General features: G+C 41.9%; 1 protein-coding gene across 1 annotated transcript; it reads left to right on the forward strand.

The window, feature by feature from the left end:
- The first annotated feature begins 79 nt into the window (after positions 1-79).
- p4ha1b (prolyl 4-hydroxylase, alpha polypeptide I b) lies at positions 80-17,453 on the forward strand. The gene is made up of 15 exons (XM_084076496.1): positions 80-444; positions 4,960-5,057; positions 6,816-6,912; positions 7,165-7,316; positions 8,120-8,257; positions 8,705-8,944; positions 9,599-9,804; positions 10,104-10,280; positions 11,009-11,079; positions 13,888-13,987; positions 14,329-14,382; positions 14,480-14,545; positions 14,935-15,003; positions 15,252-15,348; positions 16,115-17,453. Exons 1-15 carry the CDS (start codon positions 431-433, stop codon positions 16,183-16,185), a joined length of 1,650 nt encoding a protein of 549 aa, XP_083932622.1. The 5' UTR covers positions 80-430; the 3' UTR covers positions 16,186-17,453.
- Positions 17,454-18,099: the final 646 nt, after the last annotated feature.

Here is an 18,099-nt window from a genome sequence, read left to right on the forward strand (position 1 = left end):
ATGGTCGGGTCGCTCCCATACACACCTCCCCCATGGCCGGGCGCAAGTCCCGAAAACTATCTGGTATAGGCTCCAACTCCTCCTTCTCCGCCAGGCCAGACAGAGTGTGTGAGATTCCGCACGTAGCATTTTTAACTTGTGGATAAAAACCAGCCCAAACCGCCAGATGGCGAACAGTTGCACCGAACCGGAGGTGAACCCGACCGGTCCCGACGTAAACGTTTAGTCTCGTATCGATCCATCCATCCATTCAGAGGGAATCGGGATCATCATCGAGCGCACAGTCACACATACGAACACACCAGTGGACAGGTTTCACAGCGTCTGCAACTTCATGATTCCATAATCACTGCTGCCTTTACAAACCCTGATCACTGGAGTGGAGAGGATCCTGTACCGGGCCATCATCATCAGACATCAGAGACCCAACATGCTCTCGTTTCGGTAAATGTCGATTCACAACGTATTCGGGGATGGATTAAATAGCATGCTGGTGACGTTAACGGGCTGTTTGGGTCAATTTAGCCACATGTTCGAGTGTTTATTTAACGTCCTAAACCAAGTTAAAAGACGTTTGAAGCCGTGCTTTGACTTGTTTTGGTGCTTTGGGACTGCAGTCTGGAATTCCGATGCAGCGTGTGGGCATTGCTGCTGTATAACAGTAGCCTACTGTTGTGTGGAATGTTAACTTTTTTTTAAAAGTTTTAGTCTCGTATTATTAATTACACAAGGCTGTAGGCCTACTTATACTTAAAGAACACTACTAATGTTGCAGCAGTCGTTTGAGTTGTGGTTCTTAGGGATAGCTCGTGGTATTTAGTTTAAGCAAGTTAAAAACAAACAATTAAGAGTTAGGGCTGTTACAAGTTACGACTTCTACACACTAGTTGTTAGTAAGTCAAACTACTTATTTTGTATATTGTCTCATATTATACAAGGCTGTGGGCCTACTTATACTCATACTAAAGAACGATACTGAAATGTTGCAGTAGTCGTGACTTGTAGTTTGAGTTGTGGTTCTTTTAGGGATAGCTCATGGTATTAAGTTTAAGCAGAACAAACGATTCATTCTGTTAGGACTCGAGTTACGAGTTAGGACTTATACAAGCTAGTTGTTAGTAAGTCAAACGAGCCCCTTTCCTGATGTTTACCCCTCTGTTCGGGTTCGGGTCGGGATAATGATTAGTGATCAGTGAGTTAACCGGGGATCGACAGTCTCCATCATGGATGGATGTATTGCAGTGTTGCCAGATTTTGTGAGAGAAATAAGCAACCAAGTATATGCATCGGCTATTTAAAAAATCCACATTATATTGCAAGAGTTTTTGAAAATAGCAGATCTACAAGCTCACAAAGCGTCGCAATGCGACTTGTAGATCTGCTACAAGCGACTTGTAGATCTGCTATTTTCAATAAAATGTGGAATAATTTTGAAACATTCTTTAACAACACAAATGCTCCCTGGGCACAAAACACTCATGAAAATATTTGAGACACTGGTTTAAATAATAATTTAAAAAATTGGAAGCAAGTCTAAATAAGCAAGTACACTTTAGAAACAAGCCCAAATAACCGCAACTACCAATATTTACAAGCAACTTTACAGAAAAACAAGCCCAAAGTCGCTATAATAAGCGGACATGGCAACCCTTGATGTATTGGTCTTCATGCGTAGCATAGTTTCCCCTGCAAGGGAGGGGCGAAGACGTGGCAAGTTCTATCCAGCCACATCCTCCTCTCTGGAACTCTCTTATTCTAGAACTGTCACTCCCACAAACTTTCTTTCCTTTTATTTTCCTTTTGATAATTTTCCAGCAGTGTGACACACACACACACACACACACACACACACACACACACACACACACACACACACACACACACACACACACACACACACACACACACACACACACACACACACACACACACACACACACACACACACACACACATCAGAGCTCAGCCAGAGTTGAAGAGCATCTTTGGCTCAGCCAGAGGCCTTCAGGACAGGAGTTAGTAGGCATAAAGTTGCCAGTGCTTTATTAGTAGGGTTTGAATTTGTGTGTGCCTCAGTTTAGTTGACAGTTATGGTGATAATAGGTTGTAGTATGACTTCTATATGTGGAGAAATGTGTTTGGAGAAATACAGCAATCTATCCCTAAACGTTTTGTTTTCCTGAAAATCTTAAGCTCCTGACTGACTCCTGCAGTTTACTTCTTTCAGATTCTGCACAATTATGGCATTGGCTTCCTTAATCAGCAATGCAGCTACATTGGCAGATTAAGATCAACATTTTGGGCATTAGTGGCTGTCCCCCAAAACCCCAAAACCCAGCTGTATTATAGGGTTCCATGTGTTTGATGATCGAGTACAAGTTGGTACAACATACATTGACTATAAGTCATGTCTAGTTGTAGTTAGTGATCAAACTAAACCCAGCGGTGTAGTTTCTGTGCTGTCTGTCAGATGACAGCTGGGAGCACTACATTAGTTCCGCAGTAGTTCACCTCAGGCCAAGGGGTAAAAAGACGACTGAACGGAATCCCCCTATATGAGGTTCAATTATCACAATTATTATGACAGGTCCAAGCCTACCGCAGCCCTGTTTTTTCACTGCTGGAAAAGGTCAGGGAGAGAACTAGTTTAGGCAAATCTTGTGAAAAATATGTTCTCTAAAAGGGGGGGGGGTTACACAAGCATGCAAATACACGCATGCATGAATGCAGCCAGTCAGACTGATACATTAATGCATGTACACACATACACTTGCTGACTCGCTCCCAATTTACTGACTGTTACGAATGTGGTATAACAACAGCCACCTCAATGGTAATCCTTACACATAGTGACAATGTAGCTGTCGGTAATCACATGTTATAACTCAATAATAACATCATCGTCTACGTGGCTTAGGCTATGACAATGTTCTTGCCTATTGGGACAGATGATCTTGGCATATGAACAAGCCAATGCTATTGTGTCACATCCTGCACTGTAATGTAATATTCATTTTTGCAATTTTAAATAGAATTCAGATTGAATTAACTGAATTGATTTAAAATGTTGTGTATCTGAGAGTTTAGTTTTCTAAAAGTGCTCTCCATGTCTTCACTCTCTGTGACCTGAATGGAAGTGCCATATGCTGTTTTTTTTCCTTCATTTTCATCAAATGTGGGTCTGGCCTTGAGGCCAACTCCATCACGCAATTATTTATACAGTTGGCATAACCATTCCACTGTTCGCTGTGCTTGTTGAATTATTTGCTCACCTCAAATAACTCTATTCACTACAGAAAAGATATGTTGAAAATACAGGGTGAAGTGTATTATCAAACTGCATTCTACTGAATATCATCTATATATCACTTGACCACAATATCCTTTCAAGCCTCCTGACTAATAAGCTGTTTGTTTTCAGTCCAGAGATAATTTCTATTTGTGAATGAAGCCTCCTCCGCCCAGACGTTAACCCTGCCATTTCCTGCCCTCCTGTTTTCTGCCCTTCATGCAACCCCAAACCCCCCCCTTCTCTCAAACCGGGTTGTAATAAATACAGCTGTGTTTCTCGAAGCAAGTCAGGCTACCTACTGCCCACTGTGCGTAACATATGAACCTATGCATGTACACACGATGTGTGCACTTAGCCATCCACACACACACACACACACACACACACACACACACACACACACACACGCATGTACGCGCGCGCACACACACACACACACAGTGAATTGAGGTATTGTAGCCATATCTTGGTCAGTCACTACTAGCATCAATCGAAAGAGAAGATGGCAAGAAGGAGTCTGCAGTTCTGACTGCAATAGGGTGTTTTTCCCACAATTTGGGAGCCAGGGGGGAGAAGAGTCTAGGACTTGTGGAGCGTTGTCCAGTGTATTTTAGGGAAGGCTCAGTCAGCATTCCTGTGTTAGCTGATCGAAGTGAACGGGAGGGGTTAACACACGCACCTCTTTCTGTCTGTCTGTCTGTCTGTCTGTCTGTCTGTCTGTCTGTCTACTCTCTGTGCCTCTCTGTGTATCTCTCTCTCTCTCTCTCTGTCTCTCTCTCTCTCTCTCTTTCTCTCGCTTTCTCTCTCTCTCTCTGTTAGCATAATAATGCTACACTTCACTGTACAGAAGCCCAGTGACAGGGCATGGCTGTGCCTGTCCTATAGACTCAAACCAGGCACAGTGGTCACCACCAACAAGTTATATTTGGCCTAGTATGGTGGGTGGAAGCTTGTGGTTCTTTACGGATTATGGATAGCATCACATTTTGGGTTAGGGTTAGGGTTTGGGTTAGGGTTAGGGTCTTTTCCCCCCCTAAATGTTTACTATTTTCCCTCTGCTTTCTGTGGAAGCTTCTAGCTGTCTCACATACGTACATTGACATGGCTTCTGCTGCCTTGTGTGGTAGTCTTCCTTCATCTACACATCTACATGTTTCAACTTGCTTCCTCAGAATGGACAAAGCAGAGGACAGAAGCAGCTTAGGGCTGAGAGGTCAGACACTTGGTAGAGAGAGCCACATCAGACAGACTAGGGCTAGGCCTCAGTGACTGTCTTTGCCTGTTTGTCTGATTCTGACAATAACATAAACCTGTTTAGGGGTCCTGGGGGGGGGGTTCTAGGGGTTCCCCAGGAAAATTAGTTAATAGCGTCAAAATAAGTTTAACCACTTTGTCCATATTCTACTATATATAGTATAATAGCGTACATTTTTTTAAATAATTTTGAATTTTGTAACAAGTCTTCTATTCTGGAGGTCCCTGGCACAAAATATTTTCAGATGGGGGTCCACAGCCTAATACATATTAATTTGGGGGTCCTTGACATGAAAAAGTTTGAGAACCACTGGCAACGTTGCAATGATTTGATCAATGCAGTAAGCATTCACACAAGGTGCACCCAAGGCCTTGATTCTTTTGACCGCTTTCTATCTTTTTGTAACTCCTAGCATTTCCAGGATGGCGTTGCAGTGTTCGTGGTGCTTCCTGTTGCTGAGCTGCCTCCTACAGTCTCTCTTGGCCGACAAAGACTTCTTCACTTCCATCGGTAAGACTGCATGAAGACCTGTGAAATATGTGACTTGTTTGTCTGTCATCATCATCTCTGTTTTGAATTCTAGCCACATTCTTCCTCAAAGCTACGATCTTAAAATAATCAACTCCTCTAATGATCCTATACAGCTTGTGAAAAATAAGATAGATGGAAATAGAAAACCTATTAGCTATTTAGCCTTTATTTTATCGCCATATCTTGTCTTCACACAATCTTGGATCTGTGGATCTGTGGATCTTGGGATCGGCCTTGAAACGGTGTTGCTCCAAGGTGGATCTCAGACTTGTTGAGATCCACTTGAGGGATGTTGTCCCTGTTGCAATTATCATTATTAATTATATATATAACAAACAAAAAACACTTCATACATGATGTCCTATACTGTGTTCTCTTGTTTTTGAGTACCCTATATATATGATGTATTAGTCTCGGGATACTTTAAATGTAAATATTTGTATTGCTATTTGGATTCAGGGATGGGTCCACACTGTTTATATTTATTTTTATTTTATGCAAATTCAGCCAATTGATGAGTTGAGTTGACTGTTGTGACCTCACTTGCCCTATTGGGGTTAGCCCATCAGTGTGTAGATGATGACCTACTGTATATAAAAGTATTTGTTTGCCCATTCCCATGTATATGAATATATAAAAAACAAGATATGACAAGTCATAATATAGCCGCCAGCGGCAGGCTTTTTTTGCCCCAATACAGTCTATCACAGTAGAACCGAAATAGCAGAAAATGACTACATTACCCATGAGGCATTCTGAACGTACAACGCGTCCCCCTCTACCATTAAGTTACAGTGTCCAAGTTACAATACACAAAATACACCAAAATAATACTTTTCAATGGACTACTTGGGTAGCACTGATAACATTAACCACAGTAAGGTTCATAAAGTTTGTAGATGAGATGTTTACATTGTTAGTTCAGTCACGGTGACGACGTTAGCATTAACGTTAGCCGCATGCTAACGCTAAACGTCCGTTAGCTTAGAAACACGCTAACGGCTCATATTAAGTTGGTTTGGCTAATAATCATTAATCCCAACTAATGCCAACACTGTAATGGATGTAAACGTTCACAGACATGCTTTGGACATTATTATCAGGTTGCATTATGAACCAGCAGTTACACAATACAAGTAGCAGGCCATGCTAGCAGCTAACAACATACCAAGGCGGGTGCTGTAAACGACGGCCGTCCATTGGCTAGGACGGCCGTCCATTGGCTTTAAAGTAGTGTCTCCCCATTGGCTGTGAAGTAGTGAAGGACAGCCAGGACAGCCAATAGCAAAAAAGTGTTGAATACATGTCGGAAATCTGTCGGGTCAGAGTCAGAGTGAATACAGAGCTTTCAGAGCTTTCAGCTGGCGGCTAAAAATCACACCCAGTGTGAAGTGGGTGGTGTGTGGTCATCACAACATGACTCACTTAAAAAAAAGGACAATGACTTTTTCCATACTGCTATTCATAGGGCTGCACATGTGTCATGTGTTTCGCTAGCCAATCACAGTCCTGAATTTGCAAAGTCAGCCAATCACATTACAGTTAGTCGTGATGACACTAGCTGTAATGTGATTGGCTGGAAGGATGGAAGGGTTAGGGGGTGTACACATTTTTTGGTCGGTGTCCAAAACTCACTTATAGGGGGCGGCTACACCGCCCCAAAAAGAATACAACAGAGCTTTTTCAACATCACCAGTGTGCTGACTCTATTCTCTTTTGTGATATTCCCTCCCTCAGGTCAGATGACTGATCTGCTATACACTGAAAAGGACCTGGTCACCTCATTGAAGGACTACATCAGAGCAGAAGAGAGCAAACTGGAGCAGATTAAACGGTCAGTTCACACACGCACGCACTTATACGCACTCATACGCACACACTCATACGCACGCGGGCTGCACACACACACACACACACACACACACACACACACACACACACACACACACACACACACACACACACACACACACACACACACACACACGCACTCACGCATTCACAGATAAAGGAGCTAAATTGCTTCAGGATTTATTAAGCAAATTCAAGCATTGGCACTGACTGTGTTTCCCCTGTTGTCTGTCAGGTGGGCTGACAAGCTGGATTCGCTATCAGCCACTGCCACACATGACCCAGAGGGCTTCCTGGGGCACCCGGTCAACGCCTTCAAGCTGATGAAGAGGCTGAACACAGAGTGGGGTGACCTGGAGAGCCTGGTACTCAAAGACACCACAGACGGTAAAGATGTGTGACAGGGGCACACCTGGATCAGATAGGAACCCTGAGCTTTTGTTCAACCACTTTCAACCTTGTGTCCCTAACAAAACATTCTATAAGCTCACAACTCGTTGCATAAATCGGCTATTTTCGCTATTTGTCGTACGACAAAGCACATAGGGTTTAAGTGATTAACCTGAATGGGGTACCATGTGGGTTGGGCGGCCATAGCGGAGAGTGCGATTATTTCCAGGAAGTTTAAAGAATCACAGGAAAGTATCTCACTCAAAGTCGGTTTATAATGGTTTTCTGTGTTTGACTTTACTTGATGCTATAAGAATTGTCCTGATGCAGGAAACCCCATCTACTCTAGTACACCAAGGAGATTAAAGTAAACCCAGGTTTAGCCCCAACAATCTATGTCATAAAATACTCTGAAATGGAATGATGTTGGGATTGTGGAACACATCTCATTGACACTCAAGCACAATCTATTGCTAGTGCTTGTACTCGTAAGGGAAAATCTCTATATATATTTCTTGTAGTTGTCTCAGTAGTGAAAGTGTGAGAATGTATAATCCTCATATCAAGGTACATTTATTGTCTACTTGTCATCATGGTTGAATGTTGCTCACAATTAATTTATACTTTGTTTGTTTCATTACCATGTCAAGTGTCGTTTAATAAAGAGCTTTATTTAATACACCACTTTTTAAAGTTCAAGCTAACCTTTTGTTTAGCGAAATGGTCATGTGATGATGTTTAAATTACTTACTGTTTCTCTGTCACTTCCTAAAATGTTCTCATCTCTCTTTCACTTCCAGGTTTCATTTCCAATCTGACCGTTCAGAGACAGCACTTCCCCACAGAAGATGACCAGACGGGGGCTGCCAAGGCTTTGCTCCGTCTGCAGGATACTTACAGATTGGACACTAACACAATCTCCACTGGAGACCTGCCTGGTGAGGAGCCAACTTGTTTCCACATTTATCGTTTTTTATGAATAAAAACACAATTTGACAGGATTTGTAAAAAGCCAGCTCTATAAATGAAGTTTTGTACACAAGCTACGGGCAGCCATAGGGGAGTCAGTGGCGAGGCCGTCTGGGAATACATTAGACACATAGACACATAGACGGAATAGGGGAGGCAAACCGGCGAGCTAAGTGTCCCTGAGCAAGACACTTAACACCTAACTGCTCCCAAGGTATCGTATTAATACCAAATATTTATTGATAGTTACTAATTAATGCAAGCTGATAATTGCGGCGCGCCACTTTCACTCCTTATTATTATAAGTTCCAGTTTCTTTGATATTGCCACCTAAAATAAAACTTTGCTGTAGTGTTTTTGGACAATAATATTTCTATTATATTCTCTTACCCCTCCTGTATAATGTTTCACTCTAGGAGCGACATACAAAAGCCCCATGACCGTGGAGGACTGCTATGAGCTGGGTAAGATCGCCTACACGGAGGTGGATTACTACCACACAGAGCTGTGGATGACTCAGGCCTTGAGGCAACTGGACCAAGGGGAGGAGTCCACCACAGACAAGGTCACAGTGTTGGACTACCTCAGCTACTCCATCTACCAGCAGGGGGACATAGATCGGGCCTTAGAATACACCAAGAGACTCCTCATACTTGGTGAGTAACTTGGTAACTATACTGTAACAAATGCAATCTAAAAAGATCTTTATCAGTATCTGTCCTGATTTTGTTCTGCTGAACTCAGAACTTTGCATGAGTGGAGACTGGGAGGTCTTTATCTTCCAGGTGCATGTAGAAAATACTGTCCCTACCCCACACATATGTTAGTGCATTGCAGGGCTACTCTGGGAGATTCTGTTTGGTATAGCCCCATTCCATATTCTAACATTATCAGGGTAAAATTGGTTGTGCATCGATAGTGAGTTTAACCCTTTAAGACCTGGAACGCATCAGTGTCACTTTAGATGTCTTTGGCTATTCAAAAATAGCAGATATACAAGCTCATAGCGCGGCACCGAGTGCCGCGCTATGAGCTTGTAGATCTGCTATTTTAGAAAAATCTTGACTTTTTTTTTTTTTTTTTTCAAGAACTGTTAGGATTTAGATTTTTTTTTATTATCGCCTCAGGTCTTAAAGGGTTAATGCATCCTGTCGCAGGAAGCGTACCTTGCAACATCAATGCTAAGAGAGTGTCTCTCACAGTTGTTCTCTTTATTAAGAGAATCACTTTGTGCTTGCTTGTTTAGGAGCCTTTTGTATTCAATCAAACATTTTGTTTCACTTCTTCTATATAACTGCTTGTCTCTCTAGACCCAGAGCACCAGCGCGCCCAGGGCAACCTGAAGTACTTTGAGTTCCAGCTGGAGAAGCAGATGAAGGACGAAACTCCAAAGGAAAAAGAGGAGCGACAGAAGAGAGAAATAAGTGAGAAGAAGCCTAAAAAGAAGGCCTTCAAGGAACCCCTTCCGGAAAGGAAGAAGTACGAGATGCTTTGTCGAGGAGAGGGAATCAAAATGGTGAGGACTGCAGGCAGATTCACTTAGATACACAGGGTCAATTAGTTAAATCAACACCCCAGATTTTACTATGCATACAACTGCACACTTGCATGAGATGCTGGCTTGCTTCCATTCAGTACATAGTCCATAGTCAGTCAGTTTGGTCCTAAACCGACATAAACATCGCACAGATGCTGCCACAGGTTATCGGCTACTAAATAGCTATTTCCCCCAGACAGTCAGTCTTATGAATGACCAGATCAGGAAAAAACGTAACAAACTCCGGAATTTTAACTCTTGGTTGGTAATCCCCACAGACCCCCCGCAGACAGAGCCGGCTGTTCTGCCGTTACCATGACAACAACCGCAACCCCCAGTACGTGCTGTCGCCGGTCAAACAGGAAGATGAGTGGGATCGTCCCTACATTGTCCGCTACCATGACATTATCTCTCACAGTGAGATACAGAGGGTCAAGGAGCTGGCCCTGCCTAGAGTAAGGAACCCCCTTACTCCCAGACCTTTAAATATATACATACATTTTATATGCATGTATTATATTATATGTCTGCAGTGTTTCCAACATGGTTATTATAGTTTTAACTTTGTTTTAATTTTTGTTTCAATTACACTTAATCTTTTTGTGTACTTTTAGTTATTTCTCATAGTGTTTTCTCAGTTTTGTTGTCTTATAGTCTGGTTTTAGTTACTTTACATCTAGTACTGTTTTACAATGCTATAAATGATAATTTACATACTCAAAGTACTGCCAGACACAACTTATGATAATAACTAGATAGACCGTGGAAGTTATGCAACTTTCACAAATTGGCATTTCAGTCTCAAGCCATGGCTTGTGACGGCGAATTGCATGCCTGCAAGATTAGCTGCAGACTGAAACACAGCCACACAGGGCGGAAAACATGAATCTCCTGGCAGAGATCCGTCCACTCAACTTAATTTAAATAATAATCCCAGATCATATACATTTTATTTGACCTAATTTTGTGGTAGAGAAATATAGTTTTGGTTTAGTTAGACGCTCCATTCATAAACAAGTGGAATTAGAAGTGGTATTTCAAAATAAGCCATGCTGGTTAAGCTGATCCTGCTGGTTTGGATTGCTACCACACATGCACACACACATGCACACACACATACACAGACATAGCCATGTCTGTGCGGGTATGTGTGTGGGTATAAATCATGTCCCTGGCTCCACAGCTGCGCAGGGCGACCATCTCCAACCCTATAACTGGTGTGCTGGAGACTGCCCCATATCGGATCAGCAAGAGGTAAACCACAAGCCAGGAAACACTGTGGAGGTAGCAGGGGGGAGGAGGGAGGAGAGGAGAGGAAATGCGCGCCGGTGTCGCACAGCACCAATAGTAGATGGTCTATTTTTGGTGTGTGACACGGGTGCACATCTATGTATAAAACAGGCATAAGACCATCTCCTTTTTCCTTCCTCCATTCACCTGTCTCACCTGTTCCTGGCCTTCGCAGTCCTTCCACCATCCCTCCATCCGTCTCTACCTTCGTCATATCATTTAGTCCTGAAGACTACTGAGCAGAAACACAAAACACAAAACTGGGATGCAAATTACAAGTTGGTGCCACAAGAGTATTCGTAATCAAGGGCTCATACACCTACATTTAATGGAGATTGATTATGTGCACCCATTGTGCCGTAATTCTGATGACATTCATACCTTATCGGCACAACTGTTTACAGTTTTTGCTCAGAAGTCAGTGGAAAGGTAACACTACAAAGGGTGAAGGGTGGTGGAAGAAGAGGTGTTCATTTTTCTGCTGCTAGTAATTAACATAGTTTCTTTTAGTCCTGGATTTCATCGAGGATCTCGCCTTTAGAAACGCTCTCCTCCTTGACATTAACATTGAACACAAGTGACCAGATCTGCTTCTTTTTTCTCTCTCCTCTCTTTCTCTCACTTCTCCTCCCCTCACTTTCATTTCCTTCATTTTTGTTCTTGTTCTCACCGTCTGTGTCCTTGTGCCGCGGGGGGATAGTTAAGGCGTGCCACGGTGCATGATCCACAAACTGGAAAACTCACCACAGCCCATTACAGAGTCTCCAAGAGGTAAGGGGTCAAATGTCACTCTCTGTGTCTGACTTCAAGGCCTTCCCATCCTCGTCCATCCATCCTTGTATTTCCTGGTCATACCTGTAACCGCCAAACACCGTGGAAAAATGAACATTTCAGTGCGCACATGGAAAACCAACACAATGGGTTGCATAAAACTGAGTTTAAACCGATGTTAATAACCTTTTCTCTAGAACCCTGGATACACCCAGGACATAGTTTAAACTGAAGCGTTGTAGCGGGGGTTCCATGTGCAGCTGAAAGTTTTCACTCTTCCATTGTAACCGTATGACTCGAGGATTTTAATTCAAGGTCATGAGTTGAAGGTCTCTTTTCCTCTCTCCAAAAGCCTGGCCCAAGTTATGTGGGAGTCACAATAAAAGGATCTTCAGGGTCCTTTCCTCTGTGCTGTTCCCTGGAATGAATATGTCCATCGCCTAGGCTCATATCTGATGGATGAGCGCATTGTGGCTGCTCTGGTTCTACTCTATGCTTCTGCCACTTCCCTGAACATGGATCCGTGTGCTTTCGGGGACACACCTATGCACGCTACTGACTGGCACATGTGCATATGAACGCTGAGGCACACAAGTGCCACAAGAGTGTGTGTGCCACGTTTTCTATCCAATCTGTTCTTCTTTATCTAAAGAAGGCACCCCCTTGTGGAAGCTATCTATTACTACTTAAATCTCCTAACAGCTTCACATAGACATGTTAAACCTAAATAACATTGTCTTGCATCCAAACGCCCCTTTGGTTTTAGCATCCCTGCTTATTACTCTGAGTATGTGTAGCATCCCTGAGCAATTTAGCTCCTTTATCTGTGAATGCGTGTGTGTGTGTGTGTGTGTGTGTGTGTGTGTGTGTGTGTGTGTGTGTGCGTGTGCGTGTGTGTGTGTGTATGTGAAACATTGAACATTGTTTTTTTAGAGTCAATGGTTGTGGGTGTTGTACAATATGTGTCAGCTGATAGGCTGTGTGCGTAGGTGAGATGAACTCGGAAGGGAAGGAAGGTTTCTGACTGACTCAACAGTCAATGTAGGAGCCCAATTATTGTTGTGGGAATTTCAGGATTGGTGAACTATTTTGCCACATTTAGCCCCTTAATCCCTTTTGATTTATGTTTGACACTCTCCCAATATTCTTTTTTGTATAAATCAGATTGACAAAAGACAAACATAGTCACTTATCTCGGGAAGTTAATAATAATCTTGTAACACAAATAGGAGTCATCTGATTGGCTGAGACTGTCTTAAAAGGCAAGAATGTAGCCAGTTAAAAGAACAGATGCTCGGAATTGATTCCACAGAGGTAAAGCTGAGCTTTTCTTGAGCCATGACTTCTGCTCGATTTAGCCCTAATACTATTCTCCATTTTATGTAGTGTAGCCTAGGAATCTTATGATGTGGTCTGAATCTGCAGAAGCAAAGACTTGACACCTTTTAATAGATTATATGACTGAATTCATTGCCATGCATTGTCATCGCCTGGCCAAGAGAGAGCCGCCCTGTTTTATGGGGGTGTTGCAGAGTCAGAGTGGGTGAGCTAAACTTGATGAAAGGCTGTAGTGTGCATAGAGGTCAATTCACAAAAAAACACGTTTATTACATTCACTGCTTTAGTCCTCAACAAGACCCTTGTGACCTGGCTAACGTCCTGGGAAGCATTCGTAGACTCAAATGCACACGTGGAGAAACAACTTAACTTCCTTAGCCAACCTCTACCTCCCTGAGCTGATTGGAGATTCTGAATCTTGGGCTATCTTGTTAATATTCTCTCTTAAAGTGTTTTCACCTCTTCTCCTTATTATCTTTGTCACCTGATCCTAAGGTATGAATGTTCCTTGCTACTGAGCTACTTGCTAAAAAAGAGCTTTCAGTTAAACTATTTTCAGCATGAAATTCCCTTGACTGACTCTTAAGTAATCCTTGCAAGTCTGTACTGCCATCTTGTGGACATGTAGTCACATCACACTGACTTCTCAACTGATGTCTGCAGTGCTTGGCTGACCACCTATGAGGATCCATTGATTGAAAAAATTAACCAAAGAATTGAGGACCTGACAGGACTGGAGATGGACACAGCAGAGGAACTTCAGGTTTGTATGAAGATCATGTTTATGTGCTATGTTTTGGTTGTTGAACCTATATAACTTGTTTATGGTGTGTGTCAGGCATGTCTTGTTCATCTTTAAAGGTTTAGTTTATTCCTACAAATCCCTTATTTGAATATCATGTCATCACCATCAAGGTTGTCATTCAGTATGACGGTTATGTCATCACTCATCACATAATTGTATTCTGTTAATGCACTCAAGCAAGCAAGCACAGTTTGATTGAAACACATTACAACAGCCTGGATCATTTGACCAATCTCTGGTGTGTGTGTGATTTGTGTTGTGAATTGTACCATTTATTTTCATCCTACCCTCTTTTGCAGGTTGCAAATTACGGTGTTGGAGGTCAATACGAACCTCACTTTGACTTCGGAAGGGTAAGACCTTTGAAATGCCACACAGGAATTGTCTTGGTAACATTACTCATGAGACTTAAAGTATGACATTTTCCTGTTGTTGCCTCTGTCTCCACAGAAAGATGAGCCAGATGCTTTTAAAGAACTGGGCACTGGGAACCGCATAGCAACATGGCTCTTCTATGTGAGTGCTTTGTGCATTCCCTCAGTTAATGTCACTTTATCATTTTTTTAAATTAATTTCTGTTTTGACTGAGATTCACAGTCATGCTAATTAACATGCTAATTAGTAATATATAGTTTTGGGACATCATAAATATCTGTAAAACTTTGGAAGAGTCCTGGAAATGTTGAAAAGACCTGAAATGATCACACACATTCTTCAAGCTGTAACCATTATCTTTCCATTATTATAGCATTTGTGATTCATACATGCAGAAATAGAATCTTTCAGTCAAAAGGAGTCTGAATCCTGGTAATACTTTCCTGAAGACAAAGAATGTGATGGTAACGATGGAAACACTGGTGTGATATCCCTGTCTCACTTTTTGCATCTCTGTCCCCGTGTCGTAGATGAGTGACGTAGCAGCAGGTGGCGCCACAGTATTCCCAGATGTAGGAGCTGCAGTATGGCCCAAAAAGGTAGGCTACCTGCTGCTGATGTTACAGTGTACCATCTATTACCATGTATATATATATTTCTTTTGATTCATTAATTTTCCCTTTGGGCGTAAACCCTTTTGGAGAATGTCACAAGCCGACACACACACACACACACACACACACACACACACACACAGTACATATATGGCTATTTGGGGGTTCTTGTCATGGCAAAGTTTGGGATCGCCTGAAAAATTGCCCCACTAACCTCTGTCACTTAATTTTAGGGTACTGCAGTTTTCTGGTACAACCTGTTTCCCAGCGGAGAGGGAGACTACAGCACGCGACATGCAGCCTGCCCAGTGCTGGTGGGAAATAAGTGGGGTGAGTGAGTCTCGCTTGTTTTCTGCTTCTCCATAAAGCAGTGGTCCCTAAACGGTGTGCCGAGGGGTTTTGTGACTACCACACATTATTATTGCAAATGATATACAATAATATAAAAGATTATGAAATGTACTATATCAGTACTTTGTGTGTAGACATGCCCCTATTTGGGGCATGTCATTATAGGTGACAATTTTTAATTACTCAAGTTCTCTTTTTTTTTGGAACATAGCTGACGGCACATCGTGATGTGATGTGTTGTGAGTTATGCACATTTTGGTATAATACATTATGTCGTGGGATTTTGACTTGCCCATTGGTGTGCCATGGGCACGAAAGGTTGGAAAATAACTGAGAACCCCAATAAAATGTGTTTGAATGGACCTAGGTAAAACTACCTTTAGGTACAGCTTCATAAGCCAGGTATCTTTCACAGCACAGATGTTGCTATTAGTCTCTCTAAAACCTCATGGTCAAGGTATTTTATAGTGTCATGAATGTTTAAGCGATTGTCAATCCTGGCTTTGGGTTTATGTCAAATCTGATGATTTGCCATTACAGGTAATAATACATAACTCAATGGCTAGAATAGGATTCTAATAATGACCTTGTTAGATGAGCCGTGCAAAGTGAGTGCCAAACTATACGTAAATGAGTCTGTCTGTCTGTGTATGTCACTCTGTCTGCAAATGTGTCCACCAGAGGTTGCTGGAAACACAGCTAAACTATGCACGCCTCTAGTTTTAAAATGTCTGTTTGCTTTCAGTATCAAACAAGTGGATCCACGAACGAGGCCAGGAATGGAGACGACCTTGTAGCCTGAGCGAGTCTGACTGATAAAAGGGGATTCCCCTGTTCCTTCACACACTCCTGTTGTACAACTCTTCCTTCCCTGTGAAGCAAAGAACACTGCTGAAGACAAATCATTTATGGGGTCCAAATGGCTTTCCACAGCAAATCCATTGCCTGTTCCATTCCCAATGCGTGTGTTCTGAGCCCAGAGACTGTTGGGGTTGATGTCTAGCCTCTGGACAGTATTAATATTGCTCTGATTGATAGTTTGTTCTTAATGTTGTTGGAGGAATGCCATGCATAAACTTTTGATCGCCCCTCCCTCAAGTCTTTATTATTTGCACTCCGTATGAACTTTTGCTCAGTGCTAAAGTAACCAAGAAGTACCCTAACGAACCATAAAAGGATTGCTCAGTTTGTCAGATTCACGATATGCCAGGGTTCCTTTCAATCAATCCAATTAGCATTTAGCGTAGATTTAGGAAAAGTTGCTAGTATCTTTTAGCAATGCTAGTGAAGGATATTGATGCTGAAAATCAATGTATGTCAAATTACATGCAGCATCTTCAAACCAGCTCACCAATGTTTCCCCTAGAGCTAACTATTCAGACAAATGCAAATATGTCTTTTGGGAAAGTTGTGCTCATTGACTTTCACTCACTTTGCTAACAATTGCAGAGAAATCCTGAGCTATCTGTTTAGTCATTGGTAGCCTGGTATGGGTATAGCAAAATTTAGCTACAATCTTATAATTCACTTTGGCTGTTACTAAAATGTTCATTGGAAAAGGTAAGGTTTCATTATTTTTGATTAATAGGTGATCACCAAAGTTTAGATCTATGTAATACATTGTTAAATGTTGGTCTGCCTCAAAGCTATAACTCACAGGAAAACAATGGTTACTAACGTATTCTAATACATATACACTCAAACATGCCTGGGTGCCTGTACACTGGCACTCCTGCATGTCGCATTGACACTCCAGTGTTTTATATTGTCAAATTATTTATCATAACCTTTACCCAGACGTTCATTAGATTTCAAAGAACATACACAAAATGTTTATTTTATTTTTGTATCCTCTGTACAATAACATTATTCAAGCAGTCTTGAAAAAAGTTTTAGTTATTTGGAGCTTGAGTGTTGGCTTAGCTACCAAAGAAACTGTGGAGCCAAATAATGTGTGGTGATTTTTTAAGGGTCCAATGATTAATTTATATTTCAAAAACCCATTTTATGTTGGATTTTGCCTTTTATGAAAGTCTTGAAATGTTTGTTTTCTACAAATAAAGTCTGTTTCATTGATGAGTTAATATGCTTTAGGCTACTTTGCCGCTGTGTGCATACTTCATGTGAGTGTGCTTGTATGTGTGTATGTTGAGTCTAATCTATAGTACACTTCATGCGACCTAGCTATGACATCATAAATTGTTTATATCCCGCATGATTTTGAGGGGGTCCCCAGATGACAGTGAAGTGACAATTTAAGGACTTTTTAGACTTATTTAATACCCCAAAAAAATAAGAAAAAATTAAGAAAATTACCATTTAGAACTACATCAAAAGTAATGAACAAACAATAAAAACTGGTCAAACATTGGCCAAAGAGGCAACATTTGTGAATATAACTTGCGAGGCGAACAAATACTTTTGTACTTTTACTCAAGTAAATTTAGAATTCCAGACTTTTACGTGTAACAAGAGTATTTCTACATTTCAGTATTGATACTTTAATACAAAATATGTACCACTGTACTGCACCAGAGCTCTTCACTGTGTCTCTGTTTACCACAGAGCCTAGAGTCAGCCGAGACGCACAGATGTAGGAGAGAGAGAGTCACGTGACTAGCCAGTACTTAATTGATACGGTCGCTAGTCGCGCTGTGGCAACCGGTCCAGACGTCTGACGGGGAGGGCAAGGGCAAGGGTGAGAGAGAGTGAAGAAAGAAAGAGAGAGAG

Source organism: Gymnoscopelus microlampas, assembly GCF_963454915.1.
Source record: "Gymnoscopelus microlampas genome assembly, chromosome: 13".
Lineage (NCBI taxonomy): Eukaryota > Metazoa > Chordata > Actinopteri > Myctophiformes > Myctophidae > Gymnoscopelus > Gymnoscopelus microlampas.

Coding starts and splice junctions, on each gene's coding strand:
- p4ha1b (XM_084076496.1), top strand. Junction 7,317..8,119: donor ACTCAAAGACACCACAGACG/GTAAAGATGTGT, acceptor TTTCACTTCCAG/GTTTCATTTCCAATCTGACC. Junction 13,988..14,328: donor ACACAGCAGAGGAACTTCAG/GTTTGTATGAAG, acceptor CCTCTTTTGCAG/GTTGCAAATTACGGTGTTGG.